The sequence below is a fragment of the Limanda limanda genome, chromosome 6 (assembly GCF_963576545.1).
Source record: "Limanda limanda chromosome 6, fLimLim1.1, whole genome shotgun sequence".
Classification (NCBI taxonomy): Eukaryota; Metazoa; Chordata; class Actinopteri; order Pleuronectiformes; family Pleuronectidae; genus Limanda; species Limanda limanda.
The window spans coordinates 18,389,027-18,411,883 of NC_083641.1; the positions used below are offsets into that span (position 1 = coordinate 18,389,027).

Genomic DNA, 22,857 nt, shown 5'->3' on the forward strand with positions numbered 1-22,857 from the left:
AGCTGGCCAATGAGACGTCGCTATGCAGCAGAGAAACCAGGTGTCATTGATCAACACGTTAACACCTGAGTTGTTTAAAAGTCCCAGTTAGTGGTTCATTGTTTAGATGCTGTCTCAGTTTCCAGGAAGTACAGGACACAGGTGAGTGTTGGTTTAAGTTATACTTTAAGAGAAATTAGTTTATTTATTAACCTGTCATTTTTTAATTATGAAGATACTACAGGAAAATGCTGATAAAGCTCTGTAGCCCTCTGAGGCAGAATTCTCAAACACAGTAACTGTTTTAGTGACTTGTTTTTGGTGAAAATGCATTTAATTGACTTGAAATTGCCCTCTATATCTATTTTTTCTTTTCTTTGTAACTAGACTTCGGAACTTCCCTGAACTCGATTAAATATGTCTGGCCGTGGTAAGAAAGTTGAACCCGCTGAAAAGACCTCAGTGACCCGGTCTGCCAGAGCAGGGATCACATTCCCAGTGGGCCGCATCCACAGGCTGCTCAAGAAGGGCCAATATGCAAAGCGTGTGGGCGATGGCGCTGCAGTGTACCTCGCCGCCACCATGGAGTACCTCACCGCTGAAATCCTCGAGCTGGCAGGAAATGCCTGCCGTGACAACAAGAAGCGCCGCATCGCTCCTCGCCACATCTTGTTGGCGGTGAAAAATGACGAGGAGCTGAACGTACTGCTGGCCGGAGTCACGTTCTCAGAGGGTGGCGTCATCCCCAACATCCAGGCAACCCTTCTACCAAAGAAAACTAACATCCCCAAAGATGACAGCAATGCGAAAGATGTTCAGTCTCAAGATTTTTAATTGTGAATATACAATTTTACTATTCTAATAAACTATTATGCCTTTATGCTTGTGTTAGTAGTTGTGTTTTTTTAGCTTTCGGGTGAAATGCTCTTCAACAGTGCTTAAAGAACCCTGTGTGTTGGGGCAGAGACTAAGTCCAGTCTGGGATCACATGAAGAGACGAGCCACTGAGACGAACAAAATACACTGAACTGTCATGTTCACCCAAGAAGTATGAGGAACCAGTTGCCTGTTAAACTAGGGCTGCTCCACCTAGTGGGATAAAATTCTCAGCCAATTGAACATTTCGACTTGACTAGCTCTTTTACAAATCAACTTTTAACTAACCAGCTCGGGTATTCTGAAGCCTCCACATGTCTCTCTGTACGCTGTGACTATGCCTTTTTATGGTTTCATTAAAAATGTAACTTCTGCCAAGGGGGTTATATTTTTACCCCAGGTTTATACGCAACACCACATACCACTGACCAGATTTCCAAGAAACTTGGAAGGATGTGATTCTGTAATTGGGAAGAGCCATTAAAATGTTTTACAATCCGAGTTTTCTTTCAACATTGAAGGGGTTTTCACCATTTTCCCAGGGAGTAATTCATGGATCTTGATGGAAAAATAGGGCTTGTTTAGGGGGTTGATATATATTTGTGTGAGAACTTCGCTGCAGTTCTATCAAGGTTGCTGTTGAGCCTTGTCGAAGGTTTATTCTTCGTGCCATTCAACTTCTGCATCATTACTTTATTTTGGGCGATTTTCTTTATGAATTTGGAAGTGTTTTGTGTAGGTGCCACACAAATAAAACTGAGTTCATTGCAGATTTCTCTTCACTTTAATACCCACACATATTTTTCCTTTATTTAACAAAGTCCCATTGAGGTACAATCTTTTCTGCCAGGGAGTCTTGGTCAAGATGGACAGCATTTGAATAAAATATGTAATATACCTACTAAAACACAACAAGCAGTTTAAAGACAAATTACATACATGAAAACATATAGAAATCAGTGGCTATAATGAATTATGGAAAATACAAGGCACATTAAAGCCAATGACATTACTCTATGAAAACTCATTTTAAAACATTCAGAGAGTAACGATGCTGAGTTTAGGATGAGGTATGTGTTATTGATTAAAACTTTTTTCCAACAATATAACTTAAAGTTATATAATTTGCAGGATTGCGTCCAATGTATTGAACACAGCAAAATCGAACGGAAATACTCCTGCATACCTGTAGAAATCGTCCCTTTTGTTTTTCTGCAACCCGCTGTAACAGTGCGTCCTTTGAACGCAGCCCGGCGGGTGCCTGCGTGCTGACGTAGGACGCCAGGACAACAAACAGTTGTTGAACGAGCTAACGAGTGGCAGCGCCGGGACAGAAGCAGGATCAGCGGACTTGTCCCGGACAGACAGAGACTCAAAGACACCTGACCGGTCCCGGATATCTAGAGGATTTTAGCACCGAGGAGTCCGTGCTGTTTAGGCCGGGAACCTCACGCTGCGGCTCGGCTTCCCCCAGCACCAGGACGCTAGCCCCCGGAACATGCCCGCCGCTGCCCGGAGTGTGACGCCTGTTTTTCTGCTGGCTGCCGTTGGTCGACGGTTGTGATGCGAACGGAGCCGCAGCGCGACCGAGGCAGAGACGAGGGCTCCGGCCGGAAAACACAGCTCTCCGCCCGGGAGAATGGACTTTGTCGTCGCGGGTAAACAGACGGGCTCAGTCGGGGACGCACGCACGCAACCGCACACGGGCCTGGATGTCATTGTTGAGCAACAACTTTAGCAAAGCTAGCTAGCGTTAGCTCGCTCGGATTCATGTCGGGTTTGGTGGAGGGCAGGGAGCTCACTTTGCTAGCGTAATGGAGGCACCCTGAGCGACGTGTTCGTTTCACTTGTCCACTTTAACACTGTCGACGATGTGCTGACCAGCCTTCGGTCGGTTCTCTCCGAGTGATAGGACTCTGCCGGGCGATAGTTGAGGAAAGTTTGGCTAATATATCATTACTGACACATTTTCTGTTTCGCACATGTATCTCATATATTATTTTTTTTTGTATTGACATTTGTGTAAAACTGCACTTTTATTAGCCATTTTTTGTGTCAAGGATGCACAGAAGTCACATGTGAACTGGGGTTTGTGAAAAACTGTTATGTAAATCACCCCAAGTACAATACACCAGTCAAGGCATAGGTTAGATAATCAGATTGCACTCGGTGAATTAAGGACCCGTAAAGGTGCCTATACACACACATATTGTCAGATAGAGACAGGCTTATCCGTATCAGCCAGCACCTAGTTACTGTTTAATATAATATACAGGCTGTCTGGCACAGTTAAAGGTTGAGTTTCACTGGAAATGACACCATGAATATCGAAGAGCAGCGTCTAGACTTATGCAATGCAAAGACAAGAAGCAACGTGGATGAGGATCACAACACCACCAACAACACAGAAGGAGTCACCCCTCGGATCTGTGAACTGATGACTGATAGCAACACTGAAAAGCGGATTATTGTTCCCACAGAGGCCTCGGACACCTACGTGATGCCTGAGCTCACCGACAACCTGCAGGCAGCTGAGGAGAATAACCACCAGGTACAGGACACACTGGAAATTGACGAGCTCAATGGAAATGGGACGAGCACGGCCCAAAACACCCCTGTGATCGCCAACCCCACTGACTTCATCTTCTCTAATGAGGAGCACAAGGGTGAGGTCGGGGTGGAGGAAATGAAGGAGGAGAAAGACACTGATGTGGTTGTTGGTGGAAGGCATGATGGAGGGGACCCGGACACAGGTGTGGCTCTGAGTCTGGACAAGAGTGCAGAGTTGGAGGCCGATTCGCCGAGCGCCACCTCGTTGTCAGACAATGATTCCGAGTCGGAGTCTCCGTCTCAGGATGTCCCGGCTGGCAGCACAGCAGAAAGCCTGTCCAACGAAAGCCAGCCAAGCAGCACAGAGTCACCTGCCACGGACCAGGTGGGACTGTACCCCACCGTGGAGGAGGCGGATGATAAACACAAACCAAGTGGCAAAAGGGTGACGTTTCCGTCAGATGAGGACATTGTCTCTGGAGCAGTGGAGCCCAAGGACCCCTGGAGACATGGTAATACTGTGTGTGTGTGTTTGTGACTGACGTCCTGTTTATCCTACTTGTTCGCTGTGCCAGTAAGAACCAGTGAGATCAACATGTTTTTGCCAGAATTTACTCTCGCAGGACTTTAAACAGCATTTTTCTCAAGCTCCATATTGAAAGTAGCTCAAGTTTAAAATGTGCCGTGTCATGGTCCATATTCCATGGGGAATGGTGTACTGATGTTGACACTGATCCATGACAGTTTTGTCAATGTGCTCGGTGTATTGTCTTGTGTCTGTGTCCACCCCTGTGAGATGACACTACGGTCTTCAGTCCTACGGCGGCTCCTGGGCCCCGCCCCTTTCCCAAACACAAGTTCCGGTCTTACTTGTAATACTCAATTAGATATCACAATAGCTTGGTCTAACTTGGCTTTTAATTTACCAACAGTCAAACAGCCACCTTTATGTCTAAATATAGTCCACGGCTCTGGGTTGTGTGCAGCATTGTGAGAAGATCCCACCACTCCTTCTTGAGGTGTGCCATTTTTACCACAGAAGGTTCCTGTTTGTTCAGTGAAAACACGTCGAACGGGAGCTCATGCAGGATGTGGGACTGCCTTCATTGTGTTGATACAAGGAGCCCAATCTTTAGAGGCTCAACCAAATGGGTGGTCACTTTTCACATGTAAAGTGAATTTTCCCTGTAATAATGTGCATGTAATTTACAATGAATGCCAAATATTTAGGATGAAATAGAACTGATCCCCAGCAATACATTTAGTAGTGGAACAGAGCCAAATGTTAAACAGGAACAGTATTCAGATAAGTAGATACAATTTGTGTATTCAATAAACACAATACAGTACACATAGCTGCATTAAACCAGAGCACATCAATGTAATGGGTGCAAAACCCAGAGCTTTTTCTGCCAATCGAGTTAAATGACATACTACTATCACCAAGGACGCTATGTTTTAATCAACATTTGTTTGCTTGTTTGCAGCATTACACTAAAACTACTTGATATATTACCATGAAACCTAGTGTAAGGCTTCAGTATGCATTAGGGAAGATCCCATCAAATTTTGGTGCAGATCCAGGAATATTTTCTTACTCTCTTTAACATTGCAAGAATACTTTCTTTAATTTCTCAGATAATTATGCATCTAATCTAGTTTAGATTTTAAAACATTTAGACATATTGCACCATGATATCGACAAGTGTGTGCAATTTGATGCGGCTTGATTGAATTCAAGGCGGCTGTTGGGCCTTGGTGGAGGAATGCATTCTCTTGAGTGCCACTCTACTTGCAGTTTGTACATAAATGTACATAGAAAAATTGTGGGAATGCCTCAGTTACATTTCTTTCCCTCTAATCCTGATTTAGAACTAATGAAAAATATTTGCTGTTAATATTTTTGCATGTTTTTGTAGTTTAGTCATTTTCATGTAGAGTTCTGCTGCTTCATTATACAGTAGATTCATAAGCTGGGAATTTGTCTTTGATCTGACCATGACTCACTCGCTCCTTCATCTGGCATGGACAATGGCCATCATTGAATAAACAGACCTACACTCACAGTGTGAAAGCCGGTGTTTGCTTACAGTACTGTGACGGCAGTAGACATAGTTACACGGCTGATGGCGGCCTGAGAAAATGACACAATTACATTAAATTAAGTTGTAGTCTCAGCCAGGCCTTTCAGTCATGTGTCCGTGTGACCTGTGGTGTTCTACGTTTGAGGCAGTGTGTTTCTCTGGAGTATTAAACCAAAAATGCAGGCCAGACCAAGGCAAGGGTCAGCGGTGCGAAAGGTCTAGGTGGGGAGGAAGAGTAGAAAAGAAAAATAAAGCAGTGAACTGAGATTGAAATGCATGACCACTACCGCCTCGTGTTCAGCTGATTATAAATTGTTCTATTCACACCCAGGAAGTTCAGACATTCATCCTGACACATTTAGCTGCGTGTAACTGTAAATTATATTCCACCTGCTTTACATAATTAATAATGATTAATTTGACATGAAATATCTTAAGCCACACTCTTTAGGGGGCAAAGTCTGAACCTTTCCGCCAAGTGCACTGAGCCCATATGAAACACTGGGAACAGTTAAGTATCTTGGTGACTGTAGGGTTGGCTCAGATTATTCAGCACATAGTTTATTTAAGTTCCAAAGGTCCAGCTGGTTGTGCAGTTGATGCAGAGGCTCACAGACAGTTTATGGCGGTAAAGTTAATCACATGAGACTGGACATTCTGTATTCAACTCATGATGATAACACTGTGCCAAATCTATCAACATTTGTAGTCCACTTGGTCAGAAACCACGAAACCTCAATTTGACCGTATTGGTTGCAGTAGGATCAGACTTAAATCATCTTAACACTTTGAAGTACCTGACTTGGTCCTTATTTCTCATTATTTATTTAATTTAGTTTTCCTCTTTCCAGACATTTGAATTACTGTCCACAATTTTCTACACTGCAAACAAACCAAATCAGGGTTCAGTTTTATCCGAATAGCCTAAAAAGTCTGCAGGTGCCGACCAATCCAGATAGTTGTAAAAAGCCCCCTCAGTGTTGCATCAAAGTAGTTACTGAATTTTTTATTTTTCAGTATTTTATGTTTCTCTACTAATGAAGACTAATAGTTTCCATTGCTCAAGGTGTAAGAAGTAACTGCACCTTTCAGACATTTTTCTAGTGCAGTTTTAAAATTTGTGTTCAATTTCTCTGCTTGTCTACCAGTGGTGAACTTGTTTGACCTTCACTTGGATATCTCTCTTCTAAGTCCGGTTTCTGCCATGCGTCATAAGGACATGCTGCAGATGGTACAGGCTGAATGAGTGTGTTTCTGAGTTTTAGTAAATGAAAATATCAGGATCTCAACCCCAAGGCTCCTTATTCTTCTTTAAGAGTGAGCACTGCCCCACAGTAGATCCACGATCCTTCAAGACCCTTTATCTGCAGATCTAGTGTCAAGTTCTCTGGGTCCCTCTTTAATGTCCCGTGTCGAAAACAAAACAGTGAAGTGGCTGTGAGTTTACGGAGCCTGGAGCTTCATCCATGCTCAGTATGAGTTATGCAGTAAGAGCGGGGGAAAGAAAATGTTAAGATGGATATTGAATGTTCATATTTCTGCTTTAAATGCTGTCATGAAATCAGCTTTTGAACAGAAGTAAACTTCCATTGAGTCATGAAAGCTGCCAACTTACAGGCTGAGGTTCTGGAGAGATCAGAGGCAGGGGAACAATGAAGTAGTGAGCTGTTGTTTCATATTCCCATTTCTTCCATGTAACTATAATGTTTTCTCGAATTGTCATTGTCCATTTTATTGGTATCAGCACAGTAAACGGTGTATGAGGCTGATATTAAGCCAAAGATGACCAGCAGTGTCCTGGATATACCTGTGTAACATTTAATTTTGCTGACATACTCCTGAACACTATTAGAAAAAAGGTAAAATATTGGTTCTAAGTTAGACAAAATCGTTTTTTAGAGCTGTTTTATTTCTTTACCCTCTCCCTGTCTAGACTATTGGGACTCTTGTTCTTTCCCCTCCAGGCCTGGGCAAAGACTACATCATATCCTGAGATTCCTGAACTTCCCTACATGCTGTGTTGCTTCCCCTCTTCCCCTGTTTCCTCTCCTTGGCTACACTGTAGGTGCAGTTTAAAGCTTGTATGTACAAAAGCACTGGACCATTCTGCAAACTTGTATTTTTTAGAAATAGTATTGCTACAACACTACTCTTCTACCACTAATTCTACCTCTAATAAGCTACAACGTTCTGTACAAATAAGGTAAAGCCTACCTCTTGCTGTACAGATAATTCCTTAACATCAATAAGTGTTTATCCTGCAAACGACTATACTCTTTGGCCTCGTTGCAGCTCTTTCTCGTGTCATCATACCCAAGGCCCACTTGGCGCTGGGATATTAGAGGCTCTGTGACCGATGAAATGTTATGTGTTGTGGCTGTCGACCAAGTTACCAACTGATAAGCAACGCTTTTAGAGTGGAGGTTGCGCAAAGGCTTTGAAAACCTAGGGGTCAGTACGGTTTGTGCTAGACACAGACTGGTACTTGATTTAAGGAGCCAATAAGTTCAAGGGAGTGGAAATTAAATAGCATCAGAGGTCATCTTACCTCTTTGTTTCTTATTGTGAACAACATTAAAATATTAAATAAGCGTAGTAACCGTCATTTGATGTCGAATGATAATGTCAGCTGTCATAAAAGTGTATGGAATGAAAGTAAGTTTGAAGGAATCATTCTTTTTCTGTTGCAGTAGGATACTTTAAATGATTTCAGAGTTGCTGGCTTTGTTATGGATTCCAGCAAGGAAAATGGAACAAATAGAAATTATAAAGGCTAGATTCACATTATCAGACTGGTTAAAACTTGATTGAGACTTCTCTTCACGGTCAACAGACTTTTCTCCAGCATCGGCTCAGCTGTCAAACAGCTAAGACATATAAACTATATAACAATGACACAGTTCATAAATGGTGCCTTATGTTACAATACATTTCATTGAGCTGATGTTTTTATCTGAGGCTTGCAATAAGTGCATTCAACCATGAGGGTACAAACCCAGAACAACAAGAATCAAGTAAGTACCATTTGCTTTAAAAAAAGCCCAACTACAAAGTGCTACATGTAAGTTCCACAATTTAGAAGCCAGTACAGCAACCAAATTTAAGGCAAAATATAGTTTTTCTTTTTTAAATCCAAGGTGTAGTCTGAAGACATGTCTTTAGTCTGTGGCGGACGATGTGTAGACTTCCTGCTGTCCTGTATCAATTGGGAGCTCGTTCCACCATTTAGTAGCCAGGACAGCAAAGGGTCTGTGATGATTTCTGATCCTGTCCTGATGTGTGTGGAGAACTTTCTGTCCTCATAGAACAGGACTTCCTTGCTCCCCTCTCCCATACCTGCTCTAATCACTCTTGAGGACGTGACAAATGTTACCTACACACTCTACACATAGCAGAAAATGTGTTCTCGTTTAAAAATAGAGCACACAACTGTTGTTTGCTCATAATGTCGCTCTCCATCTGGTCTGACAGATTTTCCTCCTTCAGACGCATGTTTGGATCATGAAGGGGCTTATCATTTAAAAATGGCTGCTCTTTTAATCGTTAATTGCTATCAGAGTTACAAGAGAAGCTGTTGTTGATGCACAGTTATGTCTTATGAAGTCAACAAAGACATTACCTGCTGGATCGTTGTGATATAGTATTTGTACGTTTTAGTTGCTGTGTCAGCAGTAATGTGCTTCAAACCTAGGACACTGTATGTGTAATTTGACTACAGGTATTCTGTGGGATGTGTGTTTTGCCTGGGTGGTGGCAGGTGTTGAAACTTATCTCAGACTCCGCCTCAGTGCTTCGTGTTCATTGATCAGCTCACAGCTACTTGGGATCAATTCCTGGGTTTTTGCTCAAACACACTTCTGTGAAGTCCTGTCATTTAATTTCTTGCCACCTGCACCATTAGCCAGTACATTTACTTATTCTCCAGAATTTTACCCCTAGGATATGTCTGAGAACTGCTATACGGTCCGTCTAGAATAACTAAAGGAAAATGACCAGACTTAAGGACACACCTGAAAGCAGCTTCACTTTACTTTTGATTCTCTGCCCTCATGCAGACCTGGGTTGGTACAGTGTGATACAGTTTGTACAGGTTATGTAAATCCTTTTGAGTGGTAATTTAAACCGTCTTGTCTTTGTGTTTTGTAGCAGACAGCAGCTCCCTTCTAATGTCAGACTTTAATCTCCTCTGTGTGTGTACTTATTGTCACCATCTTGTTAACTGGACTGGTAGGAGCACACAGCAGCAGTGACACAGACCCTGCAATTTGCTCTTTGCCACTTGTGACGAACCAGGCAGCCAGCTGTCATGTGAATGACGCTGCTGTCACCATCCACAGCACAGCAGTGTGAAATGGCAGGGAACGGGACTGGAGACAGGGCCTATCTTGAACGCTGGCACTTGCATGTTAAGCAGGATCTGGCAGCACTTCTGTATTCCACCCCCAATGTACTCACACCCATCCCTGGAAGTTTGCCTCAAGGCTTGGCCTGTCATTTCATACATCTCCATTAAAATATAAGTGATTTCATGTTTTCTCTTCAAAGAACGTCCACACTGAGCCGGCAAAACTTGAAATTGCTGCTTACTTGCAAAAGCAAAAAACGTCACCAACACGCCCACTTACTCACTAAGAATTTTCTGGACATTTACACTGGCAGGAAACGTTCTGGAAATTGTCAGGTGCAACTGACTCAGACATTTGCGTTCTACCATACAACATTCTTTCAGGAAAATATCCATAGTTCAGTGCATTTCTGAAAGAGGCTTATGTCATCTGCTCTGCCTCCTCCTGCTATCTGCGATCACCTGTGCTGAGGTTAAAAACAGCCTAAGTCATGATCCATTTGCCGTTTATCATTTAAAATTGCTGCTCAGACTTTGAGAAGTTTTGCTACACACCCCCTGGCCGTATCTCGACAGACTTGGTTTATTGTTTTCTTGAAATTCCTCATCATCGAAGCTAAAACAGGCAGCCTTTGTTTTCAGATTTATACCCTTTGGGGAGATCATGATCAAAAAGCACAGGCACTGTGTGCACAGTATGCCCAAACAGAGATAGATGCATTATCACATTTAGCTAAGATCTAATGACTGTTCTCCTAGTTGAAGGACTCTATGGTTTTTGTCTGAACTGAAAGTTCTCAATTATTGGTCTTATGCAATAGTTTTGAAGCCCTCTAGGGAATACATTGCTGATGAAGCTGATAATGAACCTCAAGCGTATTAATATACTTAATGTGGAATTTATATATATATATATATATATATATTATGTATACTCTATATTTTCCTCTGACAGCAAAAATTTGCAAGCATTTGAACAACTAACAGACGGACATTTCTTCAGCAAATCACCTGAAGAAAGCTTAAGATGTTGACCTACATCTGAAATATGGTGATTCTTAGGAACGCTCAAGACAACTGGTCTCAATGTGCTGTTAAGTGCTCTGTTTCCAATATTCTACAAAACTTCAGTAAACCACTGGATATAAACATGATGTCTCAGAGCATGTAAACTGTCAATACATGTTTCTGAACTCTTACTTTTCATTATAGACTTAACCAGCCTTGAACCATATGTATTTTTGCAGGCCGATAGTGATATTGGAGTGTAATACAAATTTGAATACTGATATAAAGATAGGATGGCAGTGATCATTAACAAACCCTTATGGCAACAAATTGCAATTGATGCTTGATATTTTAAATGGTAAATGGATTTGTATTTATATAGCGCTTTTCTAGTCTGATGATGACCACTCAAAGCGCTTTACAGTACAGTTTCACATTCACCCATTCACACACACATTCATACAGTGCATCTACTTGCAGCACTTTGTTATTCTATGGGGGGCTATTGAGGGTTCAGCATCTTGCCCAAGGACACTTCAGCATGCAGATGGTTCAGACTGGGGATCGAACCGCCGACCTTCAGGTTGGAGGACGACCACTCTACCCCTCAGCCACAGCCGCCCAAGAATGTTTTACAGTTTAACCATAAACTTTAAGATAAATAAGTATAAATAAAAAGAAAACACAAATACAACATTCTGATTAGGAGAGCATTTCACTCCTATCCTTCAAAATAATTGTTCATCATTTAGCTGCTACCTCATGGATTGTCTGAGTATAAGGCAGGTCAGTGCCTAGCTGCATTTTTTACCTCTACAGTCCTCCCTCTTTTGTTGTTATGTAATGAAACATTTTTAAACTCCTGCTGTCTGTGCAGGTCCAGATGTGGCAGGCTAGCTGTTTATCTACAGTAGCTGGACTGAGGCTGGTAAAAGTCTTCACCACATCCCAAATTTTTCTCAAGTGTTTGACAGGCAGAACGTGCTCCACTCTGAACAAGTGAACCCAGTATGTGCAGACAGAAGAAATACAAGACTTGATGAAAGTTGAACATTTTCTGTGGAATCCTCTCTATGTCAGAGAGTCATTTGTCTGTCTCTGCAGAGAGTCCTTTCTCCCTCTGCACACATGCAAACACTTGTCTTTGCTTGTTTCCTCCGTGTGGTTGGAGTGACGGGAGTAAGCCCAGTGTATGCAGACTGTGTTTGAACTTTGCTACTTGTCAGTTTAAGAAAGAATAAGAGTGAGTTATGAAGGTACAGAGATGGCAAGGCTGAGGAGGATAAACATATCTATAGAAATTGGGTCAGACTCTCATGACTGTTTTCTGTTTACTTATCCTTTATTCAGGGCAGTTAATGTCTCTGAAATTATAATTTGTGGCTCAAATGTGCAGCAAGAGTTGGATGGGGAGATGGGGGATTTTGTGACAAGATGACTGGCTACATCTATTCACCACCTTATGACAGCAGCTTCTAGGTAGGTGAGGTTATAGCTACCTCCTTTTCAGCACCTTGAAATATTAGATTTACATGTGTATACATGCCCTAAAGGTTTGGCTTCAACATAAAGTGCGGGGATTAAAGTTTTCTGATGCTACGACCAAAAGAGGCTATGTATGAGATCATGTTGGATCCAAAGGGAAGGCGTGGGTGTGGAGTGGGACACCTTGAGCCCAGCAGCTGCATCGAACTGAGAAGTAGCATGTAGGCTATCTGTAAACAGACTGTTAATTTAAATATTCATGTAGACCAAGGGTGTGTACCTTTTCTAATCCTGTGTAAAGTAAACACTCTTAAGTTATGGTGCTCCTCTTCCTCCTCAAAGAAAGAAAAAAGTTATACAGTGTGCTCTAAAAATGAGAAAAAAACACTTAGTGCCTGATGGCCAGCTTGACTTGGATGGACAGCTCTGTTGTCAATGTGTGAGAGAGAGGGCAACAGTGGGTAAAACCAGGGCTGAGCGAATTGATAAACTGGGCACAAATTAAAGAAACTGCGCAAAACACAAGACCAGGGATTTGAATGTTATTTTAAAATGTTGAAAACATTTTGGTTCATTTAGCAACACACGGGCTGACACAGTCTGGGTGATTAATAGGAAACACTTCAATAGTACGATTTTTGGTGCCTCACTTGAGCCAAATGAACTGGTAAACACCCTGTTGTATATTTTCTATAATGTCGTTTGGTTTCCTTTATGGTCGGACTGAAGCCTCTCAGCCCTACCTCCACTCCAGGTTTTTTTTTTATTAAACCATTATACATACGTGGGAAAAGGATGTATTTTGATAACGTCCCATATTAATTTTCCTTGTCTGATTATTGATCTCTTAAACAGACGAAAAGTTTATCATGTAACAAATAGCCTCTCACCTCATGTCACACAGGTAGCTGGTCTGATAAAGTGAGCAACAAACAGTGAGCAACAAACAGTGGAGCAACAAACTAAAATTACTGACTTTATAAGTCAGTCGGCTATCATGGAGCTGATGAGTTTATTGAGCATTCAAAAAACAATCTTCGCTTCTGTCCCACTGAGATGAGCAAAAACTGAGCTGGTCCTACAGCCCACGCTCGCACTTTGGGAGCTCTGGGTCGATTTATTTGACCTTTTGTGGGCAGTGGTGGAGGCTTTGACTGCAACAGTGTTATGATTTACAGCTATAAAGGAGAGGAGTCTTGTTTTAGCTGCTACGTTTAATAATGCTAGAACCAAGTTGTGATATTTACATGGTCAGAGGCTCATTAGGCAACGTTGATTAAAAAGAGGTCATAAATTAAAAAAACAACATTACATGGATTTGACAAGTTGATATATATATCATATTATTATGTAATGTTAGTAAAGTAATTGAAACTTACTTCTTTAAGACTTCAGTTTTACACTGGTTAAAGTACATTTTTTAATTCATTTAAAGATATTTACAGAATTTGGCAACTTGTGAAGTTCAAACGTGACTAATTTTGGGCCAGAAAAAATTACCACTCAGCTCTATAGGAATTTAAATGGACTTCTGGTGGTTATGTGTTGTATTTCTCATAATCTGAAATGTGTTCAACCCTTATAACTGAGTTTTCCTTGCTTAGAGTGATAGGTTGAACTGAAGCTGTCCTCATGCATTGTTGGAGTCATCAACCCAAATGCTGTACATTCACCATCAATGGTGTGATATCTTTGGTTACAGAACTGCCTTATGGTTCTGTTGCATTGAACACAGAGCTCAACTTTTCATACAGCAACAGAGACACCAGTCAACCAAATCATGTGTTAAACAAACACTTAAGTGCAGGCGCTAGCCAATCAAATGATTTTAATGCATAAAAAGAGGCAGAGGCAACTGGCCAATATGATGTGTGCTTATCTGGCTGTGGATTTATTTACCTCTCTTTTTGCATTGCATTGATAGCTAGCGTGGTACTTTAAAACTAAAGCTGACTACGTTGTGTGTTTCAAGTGTGAAGCTGTGATTGTTGTCATTACGACGATCGCGCCGTCACCAAGCATCAGGCATTCCCACTGTCAAGCATTAACGCATACTGTATGTGAGTTCAGCGTGAACCTCTTAAGGAAAGTACGTTGTTGTATAAAATAGTCTCAACTGCCAATGGGATTTACATGACATGACAAAATGTTATGTTTAGTTAAACGGTTGTTCACTGAATATTAACGTAAAGGACAGGTAATCTTCGAGAAGAAGAAGACATTGTGATATGTTGTTTGACAACGTTTATAACTGATTTGATCAGCCAGACAAGTTAGAGTGAAAAACTGCCTCATACAGAGGGGACGCAGTATTGTTTTAAAATGGAAATAACAGAGCACATTCACAGACAGTCTCTCCAAAAAGGCATGTTTGGCTGTTCACATGAAAAGTGACAAATAGTTGTCAGGAATGGAAAAAAATTAATCTTGAAAGAGCAACATCCAAATCTTTCCTCCTTTGCCAGAGTTTTACTGTTCCAAGATAAACAGTGACCTAACTATGAAAGAAAACCTACTGACACTCAGTTCTCTGCTCTGAGCATATGTGCCTGTACTTGTTGAAACTCTTCCAGTTGTTCAGCAAAAGCAATTGATTTATAATTTATGGAAGGTACACCTCCGCCATGACTTGCAGTTTTTCCTTGCCCCAAGATACTGACTATGCACTGTAACACGGATGAAACAAAGCCAGAACTTGTTGTGTAGAGTTGACACAGGCACCGTCTAGTGAAGAACTTGTGTTTCTGGTTTTAATGTACATTTTGTGCTGTTCCAGTCTATAACAAACTCCAGCAAAATAGATTAACCTGTATTAATTTCCATATCTGGGACCAACTAGATTTGATGGCAATGATTCATTTTAATGATGAGTGGAAGTAATGTAAGAAATAAAAATGACTTCAAAGCCGTTCCAAATCCAAAATGTTACCAACAATGTTCAAACCCAGAGAAATCCCCTATTTTATTTAAGGTAACAGGACGTTTCATTTTGGATGCTTTTTAGTTGTGTCAAATCCAATTTACCCTTGGCGTTGCCTGTCTCTTCTATAAATAACACTGCTAGGCAATCAGCTAGTCGGCTGTTTATTCTTCCACTGTTTGTATTAGTCAGTTGTACTGGATTGCGATTATTCATTGTCGTTTGCTGCGTAACCTAAATATAACTTCAATACATTATCTAATCTGTGACAATATTGCTGGTGAGTCATGTCAGGTAGATTTCCATAGGCAGTGGTGGTGAAAACTACTATTATCCAATTCTCTTTCAGTATTTGACTTTTTGACTTTTTAGTTTTTGTTTATTTAGAGACCCCTAGAGGCCAAAGGCCAATTTTGTATATTTAAGTAAACCTTCCTGAGAAATGGAAAAAATATTGTGTGTTTTAGTGAAGTGACTTTGTTGCTTTACACCAGCCCACTGTTGATCCTATTCAAAATGGTTGCTCAAATCTGCAGCTGTTGAATTGAGGTCAAAAGCTCACCATCATTATTAATCATAGAGTCCGCAGAGCTTAATTAACCTCTGTTGATCCGAGCCAGCTAGATGCTGTTAAGTGTGATTTAGTGTGTGTTGTTGCACAGTTGATGTGTTTGTTTACATCATAAAGCAAATGCACTCAGTCAGAGCAGAGATGGATTAGTTCCCTTCTCTCTGTCATCTCTCTTTCCACACCTGACATCTCAAGCAAGAGTGTTTTCAAAGCAGCAGCCCTGCCCTTTCTGCTTTTTTTTTTCCTCCAGTAAAACATGAATATATGTTTTTTCCTATTCAAGGATTGGTCAGAGCAAATTTAGGATAGTCCAGTGTAGGGGTGTCCCGATACCAAAAATTCAGTAGTCGGTGCCAATACCAGTAAAATAACGCGATTCTCGATGCCAATTTCGATACCACGGTAAGAAAAAAAGGATTTTTCTAAGATTCCAAAATTGCTTTGGATGTGGTTAATGTCATATACGGTAGTTTAATGTGCTTGCGCATATGCGTAGTTGCGAAACATTTGAGTGACGTATGTGAGTGACGCATTGTTGTGAGACACGTTATGCATTAAAGCGAGCTAAGCATTGATTTACAGTTAATATGAATCAGAACTCACCTTGAATTCTCAAATCCGGATGACGGTCTTTCAGGTGCTTTGCTAAATTGGAAGTATTACCTTCCATGGTCTGAAGACCACGGTAGCATCGTTTGCATAATGGCTTCTGCGGATTAATGATAACGCCACGGTCATCTGCCTCAAACGCAAAGTACTTCCATACACAACTCTTTGTGCCTTTTTTATCAACAAGACGAGGTGGGGCAATCGGTGCAGCCACAGTTGCCATCTTGGTTTTCTGAATGTAAACATCGACTGGTGCAGCACCGATGCTAATGCTAAGTTGCTAACAGCTGCTGGCATCAAAGCTCAAAACGGTGCTTAAAAAAAATGGGCATCGTCTGTGTTTTGTTATCTTAGTATCGAAAGGTATCGTAAGTAACGGTTGTCGTGACATCCCTAGTCCAGTGTAGGGATGTCGGGATTAACAGATTTAACAATAATGCTATAATAACAATAATGCAATAATCGCTAGTGCAGTGCAACAAAGGAAATGTATTGCCCTCACAGCCTAATTAACTAAGTGTTTAGTAGAAGTATTTTGACTCTGACTACCCAGGGTTGCTGTAGTCAGACCCTCCTGAGCTGTTCGGCAGTGATTCAGTCAGTGATCTTTGCAGATAATGATTTTTTGGCAGTGTACTCTTACCGTCCTTCACGACTCTATCATCAACTCAGTTCCTCCTCATAATGTGGTTTTTGAAGATGTTTGGAGCAGTTGTTTCCCCTCCCTTCATCCTCCCTCTCCTGTGTACCTCTTCAGCACTATACTATCACAGCAGTATTGTAGAGAGTGCAATAAAACAAAGACGGTGCAAGCAGAAATTTAGGCAATGGCGGTAGCTCAGCTCTTAATGATACTGCGGCCCTGAACCGGCATTTCTGAATTCTATTAAACACAGTGCTTGACTCCTGAGCAGCCCTTTGTTGGTTGGTGGTCTGTTGGTATGTTTCCTCCCTTTTATTCCACAATTGGTTACTTTCACATCCTAATGTTTTTTTTGTTTTTTTTGCTAGTGTCAGCACACTGTGTTCTTCACTATGAATACAGTTGTTATAAATCATTTCTTATTAAAGCAAATGGACCTGTCTTCTTACTCGTCTTCCTTAAACACTGTGCAGTAAGTATGAAACCCTCCCCCCAAACCACACCTTCCCTTAGGAAGTGTTTACAACCACACACACACAAATTCGCTGTACAGTCTCTGTACAATAACACTTTTCCAAGGACACAGTGTTCACTGGAACACACTCACTGTTTAGTGCAGTTTTACAAGACTGCACTCTTACCTACCAGGAAGCAGAGGCATTAAGGTTAAATCCACAGAGCTGTGTTCAAATAGCTTTTGTAGATAACACACGATTATATATAGTCTAACATTTGGGTCCAATACATTAAAGGACAACTTTGCATTTTGTATATAAAGCAGTATACTTGCTCTGTCTCTGTTTTCGTCCCTTACATAGTATGTCAGTCACAGTGTCTCTTCCTACAGCCATAGTAATAATGCGTTTTTGGTTTTAAAACCACATTTAAAATTGTCTCTGTTTTAGGTGCTTGCAAAGGGTCATGGGTAGCAGAATGGGTTTTAAAACTACAATGTAGTTGCATGGATATTTCTTTCTCAAGGGAGACCTGGCCAAGACAGCACAAAGCATGGATAAAAACGCAACCGAAAACAAGATCAGATTATGTAAAAAATTACTCAATGGATTTTCACAAAACCTGGTGGAAAGATTGGACATGGACCAAGAAAGAACCCATTCAATTTTGGCATTGATCCAGACAAAGGGGACAGTCCCCCACTTTCAGTTAACATGGCAAGATTGCGTAGGTTTTTTTCTTATTTTCTCAGAGAGTAATAAGTGGATCTTGATTAAAGGCACATTTAGGGGATGGTTATCAACAAGTGGGTGCAATTTGGTGCTGCTTTATTGAATTAAAAGTTGTGACTTGGCAGAGATGTGCACTCTACTGAGTGCCATTCTCGTTCATATTGTGTTGCTGTGCCTGAATTTCTATCCCTATAAAGTGTCTGTGTTTCTTCTAGGGCTGCAGTTAACAATTATTTTCCTCATTTATTAATAGATTAATGTGGTGTATAAAACATCAGCTTAAACACATGCACTGCAAACTTGATATTTTCTAGACATTACCTGAATGGACTTAAACCCACCAACTCTCAAGTGCAAAGGCTGTTTATTGTGTGTAATGTCTGAGTGAACTTATGTGCAAACCAATAACAGGTAGAAACCAGCTGCCCTAGGAAGAATGCAAATACCATGGTTCTACCAGAGCTTTTCTCAATTTTGCACACTGACCACACAGCCCCAGGCATATACCAGATTTTGACCTTGGCTCATTAACAGCAGTGTTGTGCTGAATGTGGTTGCTGGCTAAGTTTTTCAGCAGTAATACGACTGATGTTTGTTATTTGTTAAGACACATGGTCTGGACTGGAGTGAAGCTTCCATCCACCACTGCAAAAGCCAAGGGAGCTCCAAGGAGCTAAACCACATGCTTGGTCAAAATTGGCTGTGGTTGCAGCTTTAACTACGAGTGCTCACATCCGTGTTGCCGCACCAGTGATCCATATTTGAGCCCCTCTTCACTGGAGTGGATAAAACTGGTTGAGGAAGAACCATTTCATGGAGTTAGCAGCATTTAGCTCTACATCACAAAAAGGAAACCAATGGAATGCATTCAAAACTGGCAGAAATATACAAAATTATTAGAATTTTTTAAAATATATGATAATCAACACGTTTCTTTTTGTGGCAGACAACCTTTTCAATCTCACAATGAATTAAATTGGACTTCTTAGTTGTTTTGTATTAGTTTCTTTAAAATTCCAAAAGAGTGTTGGAGCAGTCAGAGGTATTTATATGTAAACAGACGATGAAGGGAGTGTGTGACCATTTATGGAAAACTTTGCCTTTTATATTAAGTTGATTCAGTGACTTGATTCAGTGACTTGCGTGTGTGCACATCTAGAGTATGTACCAGGGACCAGCTGCAGGATGAAGGAGGACTGATTTCCGTTCTGGTTGCTCTATTGGTCGGAAAATAAGTGTTGAGGATGTGTTGTGGCCTTTATCACTTTATTCATGTGGCACTGGCACGCTCTTTCATTTAGTTACACACGCACACCATTACTTCAGGCTCACCACCGTGTTAGTCTCCAGTAGTAATTTTCCATCCTATTTTGACTTAGGTGATTTCCATTGAAACAGTGACTAACACAATTGGTCAGATTTGCGTGGCTGCTCATGCAAGTAGCAAACTGCCTTTTTGTCCCAACAGCAAGTTATTCATTCTACCCTGTGCTTATACAAACATTCAATCCAGCAAGATCTGTTCACTGCTGGTGCAGCTACATGCCAGCCCAGACACGTCCTATACCTTAGCATTATTATACATCAGCAGAGTGAGATCTGTAACGTGCAGCCTGACTCTCCTGCTGCACTTGAGGTTGTGTGCACTGTTTCCTATAAACTACCCCGACTTCCTATAAACTACCCCGACTGTGATGGTCCACTTCTCATAATAAGATAAAAGGTCTATGGGAGTTTCTAGCTGTTGCTTCATTGTAGAGTGTAGCTCTCTGCACCACTGTCTTTCTCTCTCTCGAACACACTGACCCGTCTGTCGTTGAGGCGGTGGACCTTCGAAACATCGATAATGTTTAATTGTCTTGTAACACCAAATCCTCATCATTCTTGTTAGTCAACTCTCCTCTCGTCGGGTGATAAAACTCTGTGATGGGACAGCTGCTGCCTGGAGTAGACACTTTCACTTCATAGCTGCAGCGTCAGGCTAAATATTGATAAAGAGTGACTGATACACAAAATTATTCAAATAGTTTTTATGATTATAAAAATGTAAACTGTCGGTGGGGCTGGTAGGTCTGCGCCCAGTGCTTCACAGGAAATAAAGCCAGTTTCCAGTGTGGCTCTCAGCCAGCACCTTTTGCTTTCAGTTAGCCATTGCATAATTTTCTCTTTTCTACATTGTCCACACACAAACACTATTGATGCATTTGACAAAAAACGCTCCATCCAAGGTTTAATTCTTTTGCACAATAAATGGTATTCTTTAGTGATATTTTTAGTCTTTCCCTTTTTTGTCATGTGCTATGAGCCTGGTAGTGACAAGTCAAAAGGGCCAATTAGATTGTCTGTATAAAAGGGATGATGATTGATTCTGGAGTGCTGTCATGCTAACTATAAGACAGACGGAATGGGTCAGCATCAAGATTGCAAATTGAGGGGTCTTCTTACTAGCAATATAGAGGGTCTCTGAGACTTTTTCTAGTGGTACGGAAGATTTGCTTTGTTGCTTTGTTTGTCTGAAAACACCATACACCTTGAAAAGGAGGAGCAGCTTTTAAAAAAGATTTGTTTAACTTGCATTATGAGGACAATGTTTAGGGTTAAAATGTCAGACGACAAGCTGAACAAGATGATTACTATTCTAAAGTTAATAAGCAGATTATTTTGGGTGACAGATTTAAAAGAAAATGAACGTGAATGGTCGTGTTTTAAATTATACAATGATATGAATTTTACCACCATCTCACTGCTGCACAAAGTCAGATTTACACTACAGCCATGTGTGTTAGCACAGCACTGATAGCACTGCAGGTTTGGCTCTGTCTGCAGCAGCATAAACCTGCAACTCTAAATGTATTTATGCATCTATTTATTTCCATATACAAAGGATCTAATAAGTCTTATTATTTGAATTTTAATATACTAATCTTTCTGAATTTCTTCCAACATGTGGGATTTTTTTCTTCAATGATTCTGATGTTATTTTTCTTTTTCTCTCGCTTCATGAGTGCTTCCCTTCATCTCACAGCAGAGTCTTTCAGCCAGAATCGTTGGTTTGAATGTTTCCTAATCATCTGACTGGAGTTAGCCCCGCAACAGCCTGGAATGGCAGCGTTGGCTGACCTATACACAAAGACACACACACACCAAGAACAATGCCTCCATTTTCCTCACTTAAGTAGGGGAGCCCTTACAGGGGTTACAATTTCTCATCTTATCTGTCAGGAGAGAGCCCCGCAAGGCAGACACACAAACTGGTCTCTTAAAAGAGACTTTTTTACAACTGTGTCTCAGTCCTCGTCTTTATTATGCTGATCATTTACTGAGACGAACTGCAGGATCAGCATCAGAGCATCAAAATCCATGTTTCAAAGGTTATGCTGAGAACCTCTGGTCATTTCAGATGTTTTATCTGTTTGCTTTACAAATGGGAGCTGTCAGAACCACCTTTTCAATTTGTCACACTAGTGTCACCCCACCTTCATGAGCAAGTGACCTGCGAGTGAACTGCAGAGCCAACCATATAAATAGGCATCAGTTTCCACAATGACAAAACAGTATACACCACCAAGCCATGTGACCATAGTCTCTCTAGATTAAAAGCATTTTGCATGTATTTCAGGCTCATATTCCAACTGAACACACCTTTTTAAGTGGTACTTTCTTTTGAACGTCCCAGTTGTTGGAAAGGTAGAGAGCCTCTCAGAATTCCATCAAAATCCTCCTGACATCCCAGCTGTATTATGTAGATCTAAATATTAAGTATCAAAAAATATGAGGCTATATTAAATGACTTATAAAAATGTGATTGGATATACCTGGTGTCATTTTCTCACTCAGTCTTTTTTTGTGTTTGTTTGTTTACTCCCTCGAGGCAAAAGTGTGCGTAAAGAAACAAGGCAATATAATAAATCCTAATCCCCTTAATCTTCTGTTTTCCAGCTCAGAATGTGACTGTGGAGGAGATCATTTCTTCCTACAAGCAGGCCTGTCAGAAACTCAACTGTAAACCTATACCCAAAGTGCTCAAACAGATACAGGTAAGGCCCATTTCAACACAGCCAGCCCAACTGAAATTAACTGAAATTCTGTAAGTTTTTCCCTTTTCTCTTCTGCATTTTTCCTGTTTTTTGGAAAGGGAATAATTAATTTTCCTCACTGAGGAATTTTTCTTACTTCCATTTATTGAACCTCAACTGAAACTATTGAAACCCTCTGGCCATGACATATAATATCTATTAGGTCTCATTACATCATAATATTTATTAAAAACTGACCTAAAATAAAATGTATGCAACAAAAATGGATTAATGAATCTCCAATCTTGTCTCTGGGTTGAAGAGTGACCCTTTAGTGTATCATTTAAAAATAAAGGCCAATTTATGCTTCTACGTCTTTTCTATTACGGACAGCTCGGAGAGCTTTTCGTACACCTCTGATTTTTCGAACTGTCCGTCTTTATGTCGGAGAGCCCACGGACAGACCTTGGCTGTGATTGGTCCGCGAACGACATCATTTCCCTACGACGTAATTTCCGGATTTCACATTTCCGGACCTTAAACATCCTGCTTGACAATAAACCCAAACACAACTACGATTCTAC

At 40.9% G+C, this 22,857-nt stretch overlaps 2 protein-coding genes across 2 annotated transcripts in view; both read left to right on the top strand.

Annotated features, from left to right (window-relative positions):
* Nucleotides 1-396: 396 nt before the first annotated feature.
* LOC133004031 (late histone H2A.2.2-like) lies at nt 397-813 on the top strand. Its single transcript, XM_061073895.1, has one exon. It carries the CDS (start codon nt 397-399, stop codon nt 811-813), a length of 417 nt encoding a protein of 138 aa, XP_060929878.1.
* Nucleotides 814-2,163: 1,350 nt separating this feature from the next.
* Nucleotides 2,164-22,857, top strand: part of ppp1r37 (protein phosphatase 1, regulatory subunit 37) — a 43,206-nt gene continuing 22,512 nt past the window's right edge. The window contains exons 1-2 of the mRNA XM_061072463.1: nt 2,164-3,917; nt 22,197-22,294. Coding sequence (XP_060928446.1) covers nt 3,176-3,917; nt 22,197-22,294 — 840 coding nt within the window. The 5' untranslated portion in view covers nt 2,164-3,175. The remainder of the gene's footprint in view (nt 3,918-22,196; nt 22,295-22,857) is intronic.